The sequence below is a fragment of the Odocoileus virginianus genome, chromosome 14, assembly GCF_023699985.2.
Source record: "Odocoileus virginianus isolate 20LAN1187 ecotype Illinois chromosome 14, Ovbor_1.2, whole genome shotgun sequence".
Lineage (NCBI taxonomy): Eukaryota > Metazoa > Chordata > Mammalia > Artiodactyla > Cervidae > Odocoileus > Odocoileus virginianus.
In genome coordinates this window covers 53,312,836-53,330,398 of record NC_069687.1, presented here as the reverse complement: position 1 = coordinate 53,330,398, position 17,563 = coordinate 53,312,836, and the positions used below count along the sequence as shown (strand labels likewise).

Here is a 17,563-nt window from a genome sequence, read left to right as displayed (position 1 = left end):
TCAATTCAATTTTTGAGGTGTACAGAGAATTTAACAGCCTCGTCCAATGTCACATAGCTTATACAAGAGTTAGGCTAAAAGATTTTGTAAATATTATGATTTATGAAGAATCTAGGTTGATTTATATGGAGAAAATAATCTTAAACCTAACTACTTTTGAACCTTCACATCTCTATAGTGTTTTTAACATATTAAAGAAGAGGTCTTTCAATAACCATCTGGGAAATTTCAGCCTAGCAAGCTTTTCAGAACATAAAGTAAGAAGCCAAGGTAAACAAAAATTTATTCCAGCTGAAATATTTATTTGAAAACTATTTGATGGATACATATTTTTTATATAAATGTATCTGACCACCTGAATTTTAAATGTTTTGTTAATAATTACATTAACACTAATATGAACTTAATACTAGCATGCTGGATATTAGGCAGTCTTCTAAGTGTTTGATATATGTTACTTTCCTCAGTCCTCAGAATACTGTATGATTTGGTCCCATTATTCATCAGCCCTATTTTGCTGATTAAGAAATTGAGTCAGAGAGACAATATCTTTGCCCAAGGTCACACTATTTGTGAGTAGTAAAGCTGAGATTTGAACAATGGCAGTCTCGCTCCAAAGTCTATGTAGTTAGCCACCACACCAGACAACCATTTACCACCCTATGAAGCAACTGGCCTATCAGTTCGCATGTATCCCTAGTAAGTAGCGAAGCAAGGATTTTATCCAGGCTCAGATAGTAAAGAATCAGCCTGCAATGCAGGAGATCTGGGTTCGATCCATGGGTCGGGAAGATCCCCTGGAGGAGGGCATGGCAATCCACTCCAGTATTCTTGCCTAGAGAATCCCCATGGACAGAGGAGCCTGGCAGGCTACAGTCCATGGGGTTGCAAACAGTTGGGCATGGCTGAGTGACTAATCACACAATCTGATTTAGAGTCAGTGCTCTTTCCTATGACAGCTATACTGCCTTTCATAGTAGCGTGCTCAAACCTCGCTTTCACTCTCATCAGCAGTCACTAACAGCAGGTCATGGTGTGAAGACCCAGAGCGACATAGACACCATAGAAGCATATAGGACAAGGACTCCTAACGCCAACCCACCAGCCATAGCATCAGCTAGAGGGTTTGCCAGAGGAATTGTCTCTTGTGGTCCTCCTAGCTCGTGCTCTTCTGTCTTCACTCTCAGGAGATGATGTGGTTGGTGGAACAGACACTAGACCAGGGAGCAGGAGACCTGGGTTGCAGCCTTAGAGCAACCTGGGAAGGGCAGAGTGCCACTGCCAGGGTAGGCACCACCCAGCTGGCTCCCTAAGTCCTCGCAACTAACCCAGGAGTGAGCATGACAACCAGTTTACAGATGAGGGAACTGCGATTCAGAGAGTTAAGTAATTCCATCAAGGTCAGCAAATATGGTATTCAGCGCAGGTCTGCCTGACTATAAAATCCTCATATACACTTGACCAAGTTGCTTCTAAAGTCACTTTAAATCCTCCAAAACTCAGATTCCGCAAATATAAAGGGAGGATATTTTGCTAACTCAGTATTCTCTGTACCATGGAGCCCTAGGGATTCTTCAAAGGTGTCTCAGAAGTCATTTTTGGAAGGAAGTTCAAGGAGACAGGGCCCAGAAAGCCAGCTACCCCTGATGTGTGCACATGTGCATACATGCATGCACACACTCACACATACACAGAAACACCAAGCCGTGACCCTCTCAGCTTTAACACTTAGGAGGAGATCAGCATGGCGAAGGTACAGTAAAGAAAGAAAAGTCTGTACCCAAACGTCTGCTGATCTAAATACAGTTTGAGAAAGGGTTTGCCTTGTATCTGTGAAGAAGGCCTGCTTACCCAGGGCCAGCTAGTGAGAACCACAATCTGAGTCTTCTTCTCTTGTGGTCACCATTCCTTGAGGATTTCAATTGGTCAGGGATAAAAGCGATATAGCATTTGTGACTTAATTTTTTTTTTTAACTTTTAACCCAAACTATATTTTATTAAATTTAGACATCATCCATTTTAAGAAACACCGCTTTATGTACCAATAAGAAAGAAAAGATGCTGCTGTTCAATATGATGATGCATCATCCATTGTAAAATAAATTGTAAATTCAGAGACAGTGAAATGTCAAAGACCTTAGGGATGGTAAAACTGGGGTTCTTGCAACGCCATGGGCTACCAGTGTGGCTTAATTCTAATTCTCTCCCTCCCTATTTATCTTGCCTCTTCTTTTCATCCTGTCCACTCTCCACCCTATCTTCTTCTTCTGGCCCCAAAACCAGGTGGTAGAGAGGAAAGGAGGGGTCTGTGTTGGTAAGATATGATTTAATTCATTTACTCCTTCAAGTCCTGCCTTTCCCCCACCTGTATCCCTCCCCAGAGCAACAAATTGGTGCTTAGATGATCACTATCAGGCAGGCATCTTGATGCATGCATGGAGAGCCAAGCTTTACTTTGTCCCATCTCTGTAGCTCATATCCCTTTCACTAAAGGCTACACATGTTGAAAAGAATAAACCCAATGAAAGGCAAGTGTTGATCATGGTAACAGTGATCACATCTTTTTAAAAACACTCACTGAGGTATCCTTTACATACCATAAAATTCACTCATTGTTAAGTGTGCAAGTCATTAATTTTCAGAAAACATACAGTTGACAACTATCACCCTAATTCAAATTTGGATCATTTCCATCACTCCCAAAGATACCTTAAACTCATTTGCACTTACTCTCTGTTCCACCCTGGGCAACCACTAATCTACTTTCTGTTTCTTATAGATTTGCTTTCTATGAGCATTTCACTTAAACGGAATCATATAATATGTGGTATTTTGTGACTGGCTTCTTTCATTTTATGTACTCTTTTGGAAGTTCATCTCTTGAGCATGTCTTAGTACTTCGTTCCTTTCTACCTGACATCTTTTTGAATGGCAGCATTATATGGAGGAAAGATTATGGCTTTCAGAAGCATGCAAACCTGGGGCCAGATTAAAGTACCACTTTTTAGTTGTGTGACTGGGCAATTTGCTCAATCTCCCTAAAACTAATTTGTCGAATAAAGATACTAATCCTTCCCTCAGAGGATTATTCTGTCAATTAAATGGATTGTACCAGCAGACAATGGGCACTCAAGAAATCTAGTCTCTCTGTCTACATTCCCCAGGAATCATTGCTTTTCTTACCCCTGCATCCAATTGTAAAGTGAATCTTTCAGCCTCCCTACCGACCTTCACAGGAAGCCTGAAATGAGAGCCTGCATAACCAGCAATCAGGAACAGAATTCCACCCAGGGGAATCACATCCTTCATTAATGGGGTCCAGATGGTGATGGGCTTAAGGGATTTTCCTCAATTATCTTACTGTCATTTTTCAGAAAGGTTACACTGTATCTCATTATTTTAAGGAGGAAAATGTTTCAAATTCTACACCAGAACATTCAATAGAGCTGACCTTACTTTCACAAGGCTCTAAGAACAACCTGTTTTCCCACGAATCCTTATAAACCTGCCCCCAGTAACATTCCTCAAATAACATGTAAGCAAGTAGTGAAAGGCTATAATTCCCTGAATTAATAAAATTCACCTCAAATCCTCAAAACTTAACTGGTGTCCAATAGTTGCAGACTCTTTCTTTCCTAAACCTTTAGAAGAAACTGAATTTCACATGTGTAGCAGAATAGACTTAATTGACCTCCTTGTTCATTTCTCCAGTACATCTTGTCTGATTAGAACATGTTCTCAATTTGAGGTCAAGCTCAAAGGAATTCTGGATATAAACTTGCCATAAACTGTTAGACACAGAGTTTACAAATACGCAATTCTTTAGCTCTGAGCATAAAATTCTCTCTTCTAAACCTGTTTTTTTTCTCTGAACCATTGTTTCTTTATATATTTTAATCCACCATGATTCCCTTTTGTGTTTCTGATTGTTTTTCTCTCTTTTTCTCTGATACTTTTCACAGCTGCATTTCCTCCCCCAAATCCTTAAACACTTAGATTCACTCCCAGATTCACTTCTTGTTAAGTATAGTATAACAGACAAAACAGAAAAGGACAATAATTTTCAATACTTCTACTAAATAAAATAGGTTTGTAGCATTTTATATGTCTCTCACTTCAAGGAGATTAGTAGAGTGTATCATTTTTCATCATATAAAATATAAACTAGTTGTCAATGTAAACTAGTTATTAAGAGAGGTGACATACAGCTTTCTAATCTTTATATACCGATAACTGTCACTATATATATTAATGGCACTAAAGATAAAATGAGTCTTTCAAAAAAGTAAATTGGATATAATTCCTATAAGTGATCAATCTACAACATTATCACAAAAGTCTAACCAGAACTTCTACTGTGATATAATCATACATAAAGACAAATATATAAAGGCTAAATCCAGACTGAATCAAACACTAAAATCAATGTACCTGCATAAAGATTCCTGTGTTTCCTTGCTCTTTGTACTTATCTGAAATAGGAACTGTTAATAGAATCCACAATTAAATTTTCTCCCACTATTGAGAGATCAGGAGGAAGTGAGTGGGGTCTCAGGAGAGAAGTTTTCACTCACTGCCTTATCACCTAAAATAGGCATGAGAATCCATAAATGTGATAAAAAGAATTAAAAATAATTGGGGAAGGGATGATAAGCAGCTTATATTTAGTTAAATTTGTGAATTTCCCCAATCTTGAAAAAGTTTTCCTCCAGTTCAAACTTCCCTTTCATACACTACAGTGAAGAGAGTAATTTATATCCAAGACTTTATTTTAGGGATCTTAATTTAAATGGTATAATAAGAATTTGACTCATGGTATAAATAGATTAGTAAATCTGGGATTTAGCAAAGATTTTTGTGCAGTACATGTTTAGTAGCAGATGACAAAATAATCTTGAGGCATGATGATTTAACTTCACTTTCGTGCAAAAACATCTTAAGCCTCAAATTCCAAAATGTGGCCAGCATACTTAAAAGTTAATTTTGAGAAAAAAAAGACACTTAATGACCCAAATATTCAACATATAAACAAAAATCACACAACTTTTGGATTATAATTTGGCCTATAGTTTGTTCATCGCTCTCTAGACAATCCTGATCTCAGGGTAATTGATGAAAACCTCACATTTGCAGCGATCATCTCTGAGGCTTTGATCACTCTAAATATCCACTGTGTGCCAGGATTCACACTTCATATACATGAATTACCAAATAACACCAAGAGGCTCCTACCCCGAGATGGCAGCAAGTTTTTGGTGTGCCTGGCGGGCCATTTCACAGCCTTTGGTTCTTGTCTTGTGCATTTCCGCCCGGAGAGAGGGGCAGCTGACCGAGACGTCCCCAATGGAAATGACCAATTCTCGGTACAGGGCCACTTGTGTGTTGAACTCTTGCACAAGCTGGAAAAGAAGCAAGTTTCTTTCATAAGACATTTATAACCAAAAAGTTTGCTATTTTTTCCTACCTAAACAGAGGCTTTCACTGACCCCTGAGCCACCTTAAATCTCCTGCTAAAGAGCCTACAGAGTGTTTAAAGATTGGGACACAAAGATTGTTAAGTTCTCTTTGTCCAAGGCAAGTGTTTATTTTTCATCCCTAAGTCTGGCCATGGAAGTTCTATTTCCAGACCTACTTGCTCCCATCCGTTCAGACTCAAGTTTCTGACGATCGAGAGCATATTTGGAGAGCTACCATGCCACTCCCAGGTCACCGGAGAGTGATGCTGGCAACTCTCGCTACAATGTTCCCCTCTACTACAGCTGGGATGTGAATTTGAATTGGCCTGCGGATTTCAAAAGGCCAAAGGTGGGTTGTATTAGGCAATCCGTTCACTTCCTGCCAGACCACTGAACGAACAGTTCGGGCTCTGGTGTCGGACAGGAAGACCCGCCACAGCCTCTGCGCTGGAACCTTCGTCCCCACCGCAGCGCCCTGTGCGTCCTGTTTGGGTCTGTTTGCTCCTGTCTCCCCACAATTCAGCACTCTTACCTTCCTAACCCCTCCCTCCCTGGTGAGCCAGCCAGTTCACCGAGTCTTTCGTATCTGCCATTCTCGGAGGGGTTAGAAGGATGACCTACAACCGCTGACCCCAAGACTCTCTCCGTAGCACTTCTTGGCGGGTCCATGACGACCAGGTGTCACCCCGAATCTGGGGGACTGCAGATTTAAAAATAGTGCATGTGCACGTGATCGGCATGGAGGAGATGAGGGTGGCGGAGTGGCTGGCACTTAGGCGAACGATGAACGGACGCGATTCCCCCACATCTCCAAAGGGAAAAGAAAAAAAAAGAAAGGAAAAAAAAGGAGACGCATTTTCCACCTACCATCTTGCAGTCGTCCAGGGCTCGTTGGCTTTTGTGGGCGCTCTCGGAGCCGCTGCCCCTGCGCTCCCAGTCCCCGCTCTGCAGCGGGGGCTTGCTGATCTGGAAGATTGAGGAGCGGGTGGACCGGCTGGGGCGCTTTTTGCGCCCATTCGGTGCAGAACTCATGCATACACATCCACCAAGCCGAAGCCGCTGGTGCAGTGCGCCCCGGCGCGGGCGGCCCGGTCGTTGCCCTGCGAGCCGCCGCCGAGCAGCCGGAGCTGGGACCCGAGGCGCGGCGCTCACAGGATTGGGGCTGGCTGCGCGGGTGGGTAACCTTCAGCTTGAAGGAGAGCCGGGGAAGCGCTGGCTGTGCCGTGCAGCATCGCTCCCACTAGCAGCGAGAAAGGGGCTCGGTCAAGTTCAGCTCAGCAACACTGCCGGCCCTGTCCCGGGAGCTGGGCGCTGGTGCGGGCTCGCACCGCTTTCCGCTCGGCATGGATCGCAAGGCTGGGCGAGAAGGAACGCGCCGCCCGGCGGTTCCGAGTTTCCATTCAGATGGACAGTTTTCAAAAAGCCTGCGCTGCCAGGTGGAGGGGGGCAGGGGGTGGGGGTGCAGCGGGGAGAGTGTCGCTCTAGCTTCGGGTGTCTTCCCACGGCGGCGGCGCTCCCCTCCCTCCCCAGTCACCAGGCCTGGAAGGGCTGGCTGTCCCCGAGGCAGGCAATTGGTTCTAATCCGCTGTCTTGATCCCTCGTCTCCACGGGGCTCGCCTGTTTGAGGATCCCAAATGAATCCGTGGCGGGACTGGCAGACGCAGGGAATCAGTCCGGCTGACGTGGTTCGCGGCCCGGCGCATCGATAGGATGGGAATACTAATGTGATCCGTCCATACAACCCCCTTCCCCCTCCAGGGCTTATGCACTTATCCAATCAAATCCCCGGGAACATCAATTGCAATATTACTTCATCGGCTCTATTATTAGAAGCGAAAAGTGTCATCAGAGTGGAGCACATTGCCACATGCTGGGACCTAAACCCGGATTCCAGATCAACCAGTGTGGGCTTGAGGCCCTCACCGGCAGAGACGTTCTGGGGCCACAGATGAGCAGAGCCCGACGACGAGGAAGTGAGGTTTCTATCTAAGAAGGAAGATCTCTTGATAACAGTATTTTAAAATATTTGGTTTCCCTGGGTTTTGTTGTGTTTTTGTTTTTGTCTTTGTTCAGCATGTGCAGGGAGGGAAACCAGCGGGAGCAGAAGGCAAGAGGCCTTCAGTCAAACTGGTCCTCCAGCCATCCCATCCCATCTTAACTGGTGAAGTTCCTGGTCGTCCGTTCCAGAGGCTGGGTAGCCAGCTCTGAGAGTTTCCCAGTGGAGAGCTGAACAAGAGCCAACAGGCCTCCGTGGACACTGGAAAGGCTCAGTTCTCCTCTGTGGAACTCAGTGACCCGGAGGCCAAAGGAGGTGGCCCATGAAAGGGGGCCCTGGAGTGAATTCCTTGGCCATTTAAGTTCACCCTTACAACTGACTTCCTAAGATTCTTCTGGAAGGAAGAGAGCTAGTGTGGGCATTCAACTCCAGTGCTCTGAGAATGCTTGTTCCCATGAATGGTTTGTTTGGAGGGGACAGATAAAGAAGTCTGTCACAGGGAAACTAGTTATGTGTTGAAAAACCTAATGAAGAACTAAAAGGAAGTTTCTAGTCAGTCTCTTATGGGGTTATAGCTAGTATACAGAGAAGGAGAGCCAGAAATAGCCAGAAAGGCTAACACTATAAGGAGACGTTTCTAGAATTTTTTTTTTTTTTTTTTTTTTGCAGAATGGATAAACATAACAGGGTAGTATAATAAGAAAGATATTTGTTTTTTGTCCCCAGTTCCTGATGCAGAGCTCTTAAAACTCTTGTTATTTCCTCAGTGATAAGGGTGATAGGGGGCTTCCCAGGTGGGACTAGTGGTAAAGAATCCACCTGCCAATATAGGAGATCTAAAAGACGTGGGTTTGATCCCTGGATCAGGAAGATCCCCTGGAGAAGAAAATGGCAACCCACTCCGGGATTCTTGCCTGGAGAATTCCAGGGACAAGGAGACTGGTGGGTTATGATCCATAGGGTGACAAAAAGTTAGACATGACTGAAGCAACTTAGAATGCGTGCGAGGGTGATAGGAGCCCCTTGTCACCAGAAAGACCAAGCCTTGATTAGGCATTTGGAACTTTCAGCCCCATCTCCCAGCTTCCATAGAAGGGAGAGAGGCTGGAGACGGATTTAATCACAAAGAGCCAAGAGTGTAATCAATCACGCCTACATAATGAAACCTCCATTAAAACCCCTAAACGATGGGGTTCAGGGAGCTTCTGGGTTGGTGAAGACATGGAGTTGCTGGCAGAGTGGCATACTCAGAGGGGGCATGGCATCTCCACCTCCCCACTCCCACACCTTACATACCTTACCCTACACATCTCTTTCTGAGTCACAATCTTTATAATAAACTGGTAAGTAAAGTGCATTCCCAAGTGCTGCGAGTCATGCTACCAAATTATCAAATCTGAGAGGCGTTTGTGGGAACTCTTGAATTTGTAGCCAAGTTGGACAGAAGTTAACTGCTGCTAACTTGGGGTATTGAATTGTAGAGCAGTCAGTGGGTTTTGGAGAGTTGGAGAAATAGTGTTGGAAAAGAATCCACATATTTGGTTGGAGAGGAAAAAACCCTCACAGGGACTATCTGGATGAATATTCAGCTGTATTTGCATTGTTATTAAGTCACTAAGTCATGTCTGACTCTTCAAGATCTCATGGACTGCCGCACTCCAGGCTCCTCTGTCCTCCACTTTCTCCTTGAGTTTGCTCAGATTCATGTCCATTGAGTCAGTGATGCTATCTATCTATCTTATTCTCTGCTGCCCCTTTCTCCTTTGGTCTTTAATCTTTCCCATCATTACGGTCTTTTCCAATGAATCGACTTCACATTAGGTGGCCAAAGTAGTGAGCTTCAGCAACAGTCCTTCCAGTCTTCATAAAAACTTGAAAAGCAGTTTTCCCTAAGGCAGAGTTGGGGAGAGAAGAGTCAGCCGCCACCCCAGACTTTGGTGTGCCGCTGCAGCAGCTGTCTTCCCAGTGTTTAGATGGTCCAGAGAGCAGGCTGAAGGGGTTGCCTCTTGGCTGAGTCTCCGCAAAGATAGGAAGATAAAGAGATTAACTCTTAGCCAACTCTGACTGTCCCTTGTGCGCCCCCACCCCCCAGTCTCAATTTTCTCTCTACTTCCTGTGTGTAGGGAGGAGGGAGTGGAGAACACATTAGAGGGTTTGGTGAAATTTTCTGGGACTTGGTGAGTGGTTGGGAGGCTGAAGGAAGGTACAAGGAAGTGAAGGAAGGATGGATAATATTTGTAAATTCAGTTCAGTTCAGTTGCTCAGTCGTATCCGACTCTTTGCGACCCCATGGACTGCAGCACACCAGGCTTCCCTGTCCATCACCAACTCTGGGAGCTTGTTCAAACTCATGTCCATCCAGTCGGTGATGCCATTGAACCATCTCATCCTCTGTCATCCCCTTCTCTTCCTGCCTTCAATCTTTCCCAGCATAAGGGTCTTTTCCAATGAGTCAGTTTTGCATCAGGTGGCCAAAGTATTGGAGCTTTAGCCTTCAGCATCAGTCCTTCCAATGAGTATTCAGGACTGATTTCCTTTAGGATTGACTGCTTGGATTTCCTTGCAGTCCAAGGGACTCTCAAGAGTCTTCTCCAACACCACAGTTCAAAAGCACCAGTTCTTCAGCACTCAGCTTTCTTTATGGTCCAACTCTCACATCCATACATGACTACTGGAAAAACCATAGCTTTGACTAGAGGGACATTTGTCATCAAAGTGATGTCTCTGCTTTTTAATATGCTGTCTAGGTTTGTCATGGCTTTTCTTCTGAGGAACAAGCGTCTTTTAATTTCATGGCTGCAGTTACCATCTGCAGTTTTTTTGGAGCTTAGGAAAAGAAAGTCTCTCACTGTTTCCATTGTTTCTCATCTATTTGCCATGAAGGGATGGGACTGGATGCCATGATCTTTGTTTTTAGAATGTTGAGTTTTAAGCCAGCGTTTTCACTCTTCTCTTTTACTTTCATCAAGAGGCTCTTCAGTTCCTCTTCACTTTCTGCCATAAGGGTGGTGTCATCTACATATCTGAAGTTATTAATATTTCTCCTGACAATCTTTTTCCAGCTTGGGCTTCATCCAGCCCAGCATTTTACATGATATACTCTGCATATAAGTTAAATAAGCAGAGTGACAATATACAGCCTTGGCATACTCATTTTCCAATTTGGAACCAGTCCATTGTTCCATGTCCAGTTCTAACTGTTGCTTCTTGACCTGCATACAGATTTCTCAAGAGGCAGGTCAGGAGGCCTGATGTTCCCATCTCTTAAAGAATTTTCCAGTTTGTTGTGATCCACACAGTCAAACCTGGAGAAGGAAATGGCAACCCATTCCAGTATTCTTGCCTGGAGAATCTCATGGACAGAGGAGCCTGGCAGGAAATAGTCCATGGGGTTGCTAGAGTCGGAGATGACTTAGCCACTAAACAACAACACAGTCAAAGGCTTTGGTGTAGTCAACAAAGCAGAAGTAGATATTTTTCTGGAACTCTCTTGATTTTTCTTTGATCCAACAGATATTGGCAATTTGATCTCTGGTTCCCCTGCCTTTTCTAAATCCAGCTTGACTATCTGGAAGTTCTTAGTTCACATACTATTGAAGCCTAACTTGGAGAATTTTGAGCATTACTTGGCTAGTGTGAGATGAATACTCTTGTGCGGTAGTTTGAACATTCTTTGGCATTGCCTTTCTTTGGGATTGGAATGAAAACTGACTTTTTCCAGTCCTGTGGCCACTGCTGAGTTTTCCAAATTTGCTGGCATATCATCTTTTAGGATTTGGAATAGCTCAACGTGAATTCCATCACCTCCACTAGCTTTGTTTGCAGTGATACTTCCTAAGGCCCACTTGACTTTGTACTCCAGGATGTCTGGCTCTAGGTGAGTGAACACACTATCATGGTCAATTGGGTTGTTAAGATCTTTTTTGTATAGTTCTGTGTATTCTTGCCACCTCTTCTTAATATCTTCTGCTTCTGTTAGGTCCATATCATTTCTGTACTTTATTGTGCCCTTTTTGCTTGGAATGTTTTTGGAGAGATCTCTAGTCTTTCCCATTCTATTGTTTTCCTCTATTTATTTGCATTCATCACTGAGGAGGCTTTCTTATCTCTCCTTGCTATTCTTTGGAACTCTGCATTCAGAAGGATATATCTTTCCTTTTCTCCTCTTTGTGTTACCACTAACTACCTCTCTCCTCACTACCAAACTTAAAGAAAAGTCTATTCTAATCTAAGGTTGGTGGTGCTTTCAAGAATTAAAGGAAAAGGGACTGCATTTTAAGGTGTGTGGACCTTGGATAGAGAAAAAAGCACACTGGAGGTAAGTCTTCTGGAAATCTTTTGCCACCACTCTGCTATTTCATCCCCTGTCCCTGCAGGAAAATACTGCTGCCAGATTTAAGCATCTCCAAGCTCCTCAATAGTGGGTTTCTACTCCAGATACAACCATCTGGTTTCTACTCCCCCTGCTTCTTCTGCCTAGAGACCATTTCAACAAATTAAAAGAAAAAAGGCAACACAATTGCACTGCCCTGTTCCTATGCTGTGTTTCTCGCTGGAGGTGGGGGGAGGGAATGAATGGGTCAAACTCTATGGCACAGCAGAAGGACTACAGATTCAAAAACCTGCTGGGGGATTAAGCAGAAATTGTCATGTGTAAGTGCCCCTTGGCCCTCTCAGATACACAGCCCAAGTCACTTTCCTGAGAGGGAAGAAAAATAGCATCAATCCCAGAGCTGTCTCTCCCAGGGACAAATGCTGTAATCAGAATAGCAGCAGGCAGGCTTAGTTCCCTCACCTTCCCCCACATTCAAAACAGCATGAATTTACATTCCTGGGGCTGTCTGACTGCCAGATAGAAGGGTAAAGTGCAGTTGGAAATCCCACAAACAAGGGGACATTTTCTGGTTATCTAGACCCAATTTCAGCACAATCCTGATAATGGGTCCTCGGTAGCTGTCTAACTTTGATCTAACTCACATCCTAGATTCATTCCAATGTAAGATCCATCTTAGGTTTCATGTTCTCTCTATGGTAATTTTACAGAATTTGTTTTGATTTAGAATAGAGAATTAAAAAAAAAAGAGTATTAGTGTGAATATGAACAACTGGTATGTGTGTGAAAGTCACTTAGTTATGTCTGACTCTTTGCAACCCCATGGACTATACAGTCCAGGGAATTCTCCAGGCCAGAATACTGGAGTGGGTAGCCTTTCCCTTCTCTAGGAGATCTTCCAATCCAGGGATGGAACCCAGGTTTCCCGCATTGCAGGCAGATTCTTTACCATCTGAACAACTGATAAGTTTCTTCAAATGGATGCTCTAAGAAACCACATTGAGACCCAAAGATGCACATTCAACCTGGGCTGGTCAAAGATGAAAAAGGACCTTTTTGGTGTGGATCTGTGACAGAGGTAAAGAAAAATATATTGAATACTGAACCCTGAGAAATTGAAAAGATCTGAAGGAAATGATCAAGCTATTTTCTAATAGGGTCAAAAGAGATCATGTTATTATGAAGAATTCAGTGAATAAACTATTTAATAAATGATTTATTTCCACTAAAATCAGGAGAAAGTGAAATATATTGGAATGCTTATTTACTAACTTCACAAAAATTTTTGAGTGTTTTTATTAGGTGCAGATCCAGGTTTTATTGATCCTAAAGCTTATATAATTTGGGGGCCTTCTTTGAGAAAAATAATTCAAATTTAAAATAAAAATTAGATATATGGTTTTGGGAGAAGCCTGTGCAATTCGAGGTTCCCTGAAATTAGGCTTTATTGCCTCCATGGTAGGGGCTTCCCAGTGGCTCAGTGGTAAAGAATCTGTCTACCAATGAATGCAGGAGACACTGGAGGCTTGCATTCAATCTCTGGGTTGGGAAGATCCCCTGGTGGAGGAAATGGCAATCCACTCTAGTATTCTTGCCTGGAAAATCCCATGGACAGTGAAGCCTGAAAGGCTACAGTGCGTGGGGTCAAAAAGAGTCAGACATGACTGAGCAAATGAGTGCACACACACCCCTTTATAGTAAATTGCCACATTTGTTGTTTTTTATATGCACAGTGGGCATCTGGTGTTTTGCCTCATCTGATTTTCTTTTCCTTTTTCTGCTAATAGCATTTTAAATTTCCTTTGAGAAAACCAGTCTTCTCTCACTTTTTGTCACATGGCTCTTGGGTGGGCATATGACTCCAACCTGATCAGGAAGAGTACTACATTCTAGTGGCCACAAATAATTGGTTTATAGATGGGTATGAAATCTAAGCTGAAGTAGTGAACTGTAGATCTTGGGACTTTTTCTAGAACTATTATGTTGAAACATATGAAATTGCCATTACTCAACTATTTTTGACCTACATAAATGACAATTTTATATATTTCAACCTAATATTAAGAGTTTCCCTGGGGTTGCTGGGGTGATGGGATGAAAGCCTGTAGCTTCTGGGGACTGCTTTTGCTGCTTTTGGTCGACATCAGACTCCCTGAGAGCCAACCCAGAGAACATCAGAATGCAGAGATAGAGAAAGACAGATTTCTGGGGGAGTAGGGGAGGATAATTGACATCCAACATTATAGTGGTTTCAGGTGTACAAAATACTGATTCAATATTTATCTATATATTGCAAAATGATCACCAAAACAAGTCTACAGATCTTCCTTAGCTTACTACAAGCGGTTACTTCCCAATAAACCCATTGAAAGTTGAAAATATCATGTGAAAATGCATTTAATGTGCTTAACCTACCAAATATCACAGCTTAGCCTAGCCTACCTTAAATGTGCTCAGAATACTTATATTAGCCTACAGTTGGGCTAAACCCTCTAACACATAGCCTATTTTACAATAAACTGTTGACTATCTCATGTAATTTATCACATACTGTACTGAAAGTGAAAAACAGAATGATTGTGTATGTACAGGGTGGTTGTGAGTATATCGGCTCTTTATCCTTGTGGTAGTGTGGCTAACTGGGAGCTAACTGGGAGCTACTGGTGCCTGGCATCATAAGTGAGTATCATACCGGATATCTGCTAGCCTAGAAAAAGCAAAAAAAAAATTGTCCTTCAAACCGTCTTAAGTCAGGGACCATCTGTGGTTAACATCCATCAAAATACATATTACTTATTATTTTTTCTTGTGATGAAAACTTTTAAGATTTATTCTCTTAATGACTTTAAAATATGCTATACAATATTGTTAAGTATGGCTACCATGCTGTACATTATATCCCCTTGACTTACTTATTACTGGAAATTTGGACCTTTTGACTTCCATTTTGCACACTGCCCCCGTCCCCCCCACCCCCCCCCACCCCCCCCCACCCCCCCCCCCCCCACCCCCCCCCCCCCCCCCCCCCCCCCCCCCCCCCCCCCCGCTGCAATTCTGGTAACCACCCATCTGTTCTCTATATCTATGAGCTGGGCTTTTTCTTTCCTTTCCTTTCTTTTCTTTTTTTTTTTTTTAAGATTCCACATATAAGTGAGATTATATAGCATTTGTCTTTTTCTATCTGAATTATTTCACTTAGCATCTATCTTTCAAGGTCCATCCATGTTACAAATGGCAAGATTTCATCCTTTTTAATGGCTGAATAGTATTCCTTTGTGTGTGCTTGTGTGTGTGTATACCACAATTTCTTTAACCATTCATCTATTGATGAACATACATGGGTTCCATGTCTCAACTATCTTAAATAATGCTGCAATGTACATGGGGATGCATATGTCTTTTCTAGTTAATGTTTTTATTTTCTTCAGATACATATCCAAAAGTGGAATTGCTAGATTATATGGTAGTTCTATTTTGAATTTTTTGAGGAATGTCCATACTGTTTTCCACAGTGCCTACACCAGTTTACATTCTCACCAAGAGTGCACAAACTTTCCATTTTCTCCACATCCTCACCATCTCTTGTTATTTCTTGTCTTTTCCATAAGAGCCATTCTGATAGGTATGAAGCAATATCTCATTGTGGTTTTATCCCATTTTAGATTTCTCTGATGATTAATGATGCCAAAAACCTTTTCATGTACTATTGGCCATCTGTATATCTTCTTTGGAAAAGTGTCTATTCAGGTCTCCTTCATGCTTTTAATTGGATTTTAAAAATCAGTTAATTTACTTTTGCTAATAAGTTGTATGAATTTTTAATATATTTTGGATATTAACCTCTTATTAGATATATCATTTAAAAATATTTTCTTCTATCTAGTAGGTTTCATTTTCATTTTGTTGATGGTTTCCATTGTCATGCCAAAGATTTTCAGTTTGGTATAATCGCACCTATTTATTTATTTACTTTTTGCTTCAGTTTTGGTGTCAAACCTGAAAAATAATTGCCAAGACAGATAACAAGGAATTGATGCCTTTGTTTTCTTCTAGGAGTTTTATGGTTTCAGATCTTAAGTTCAAATCTTTTATCTATTTTGAATTAATTTTTAGATATGGTATAAAATAGCGGTCCAATTTCATTCTTTTGGATATTGCTTTCCAGTGTCTCAATAACATTTAATTTAGAGAGACTGGCCTGGTCCCACAGTGTATTTTTGACTGCTTTGTTATAATTAATTTACTATATATGTGTAGATTTATTGTAGGGCTCTATATTCTGTTCCATTGATCTTTGCATCTGTTTTTATGCTAATACCATATTTTTTGATTACTACAGCTTTGCAATGTAGTTTGAAGTCAGGGAACATGATGCCTCCAGCTTTGCTTCTTTCTCAAGGTTTCTTTGGTTATTCAAGGTCTTTTATGGTTTTATACAAACTTTAGGATTATTTGTTCTATTTCTGTGGAAAATGTCATTGGAATATTGACAGCAATTGCATTGAATCTGTAGATTGCTTTGGATAATAGAAAACTTTAGCAATATAAGTTCTTCCAGTCTATGAGTGCAAAATATCTTTCCATGTATTTGTGTCTTATTCAATTTTTTTCATCAATGTTTTACAGTTTTCAGTGTAAATAGGTCTTTCAGGTCCTTGTTTAAATTTGTTGCTAGATAATTTATATTTATTTTTATTTTGATGCAATTTTAGAGAGATTGATTCTTAACGATATTTCAGCACATGGATCCAATTTTGCCTTAAGTCAAAGTATACTTACAATTTCAGTTAGGTGAATCAAATCCCTTTTAAAGTAAGTTAGTTTGAGTTACTGCCATTTGCAACCAAAAGAGTCCTGCTTAATATGATACATAAAGAATAATTTTGCACAAGTAGAAAATATGTCAAATCAATTCATTATCTAATACTTAGTGTTCACTATGAGCATGATGGTATATTAAAGACTAGAGAGAATACAATAAAAGATGATTCCTTCTATGGTACTTAAACACACACACATGAAATCATGAAGAATAAGATATATATTAGTGTTTTCTTTTTCATTTCAGTTCAGTCGCTCAGTTGTGTCCAACTCTTTGCGACCCCCTGAATCACAGCTCGCCAGGCCTCCCTGTCCATCACCAGCTCCCTGAGTTGACTCAAACTCATGTCCATCAAGTCGGTGATGCCATCCAGCCATCTTATCCTCTGTTATCCCCTTGTCCTCCTGCCCCCAATCCCTCCCAGCATCAGGGTCTTTTCCAATGAGTCAACTCTTCGCATGAGGTGGCCAAAGTACTGGAGTTTCAGCTTCAGCATCAGTCCTTCCAATGAACACCCAGGACTGATCTCCTTTAGGATGGACTGGTTGGATCTCCTTGCAGTCCAAGGGACTCTCAAGAGTCTTCTCCAACACCACAGTTCAAAAGCATCATAGGAGGGAGTGAAATAGAAAAGAATAGCTTTATGGCTTTGCCAGGAGATGGCGGCCATAGTGGGATAATGCCCTAAAAACTGTATCCCAACCTGGAGAAGGTAGTGAGGGATTTTATAGTAATAGTTCAAAGAAGGCATGATCAACTCATGGATTCTTTTGATTGTTTAATGGCAGGGTAAGTGGGAGTCAGCATCATCAAATTCTGGTTCCAACCTGTCTGGGTTCTGTGTGCTTGGGGGCAGCATACTTAACTTCTCCCACTCACTGTGGATTTCAGTGCTTTTTGCCTTTGGAAAGGGAAGCCAACCCTTGCTTTCTAGCTATTGACAATCAGTAGACTTA

General features: G+C 41.9%; 1 protein-coding gene across 3 annotated transcripts in view; it reads right to left on the bottom strand.

Moving 5' to 3' along the window:
- RGS7BP (regulator of G protein signaling 7 binding protein) overlaps positions 1-7,194 on the bottom strand; it is a 105,047-nt gene extending 97,853 nt beyond the window's left edge. The window contains exons 1-2 of one of the 3 annotated variants that reach the window (XM_070476746.1): positions 6,324-7,194; positions 5,233-5,399 (exon numbers count right to left, since the gene is read on the bottom strand). In XM_070476746.1, coding sequence (XP_070332847.1) covers positions 5,233-5,399; positions 6,324-6,488 — 332 coding nt within the window. In that variant the 5' untranslated portion in view covers positions 6,489-7,194. Of the gene's footprint in view, positions 1-5,232; positions 5,400-5,988; positions 6,081-6,323 lie in introns of those variants that run through there. The other 2 variants (XM_020897935.2, XM_070476745.1) reach the window with 2 other exon arrangements.
- Positions 7,195-17,563: the final 10,369 nt, after the last annotated feature.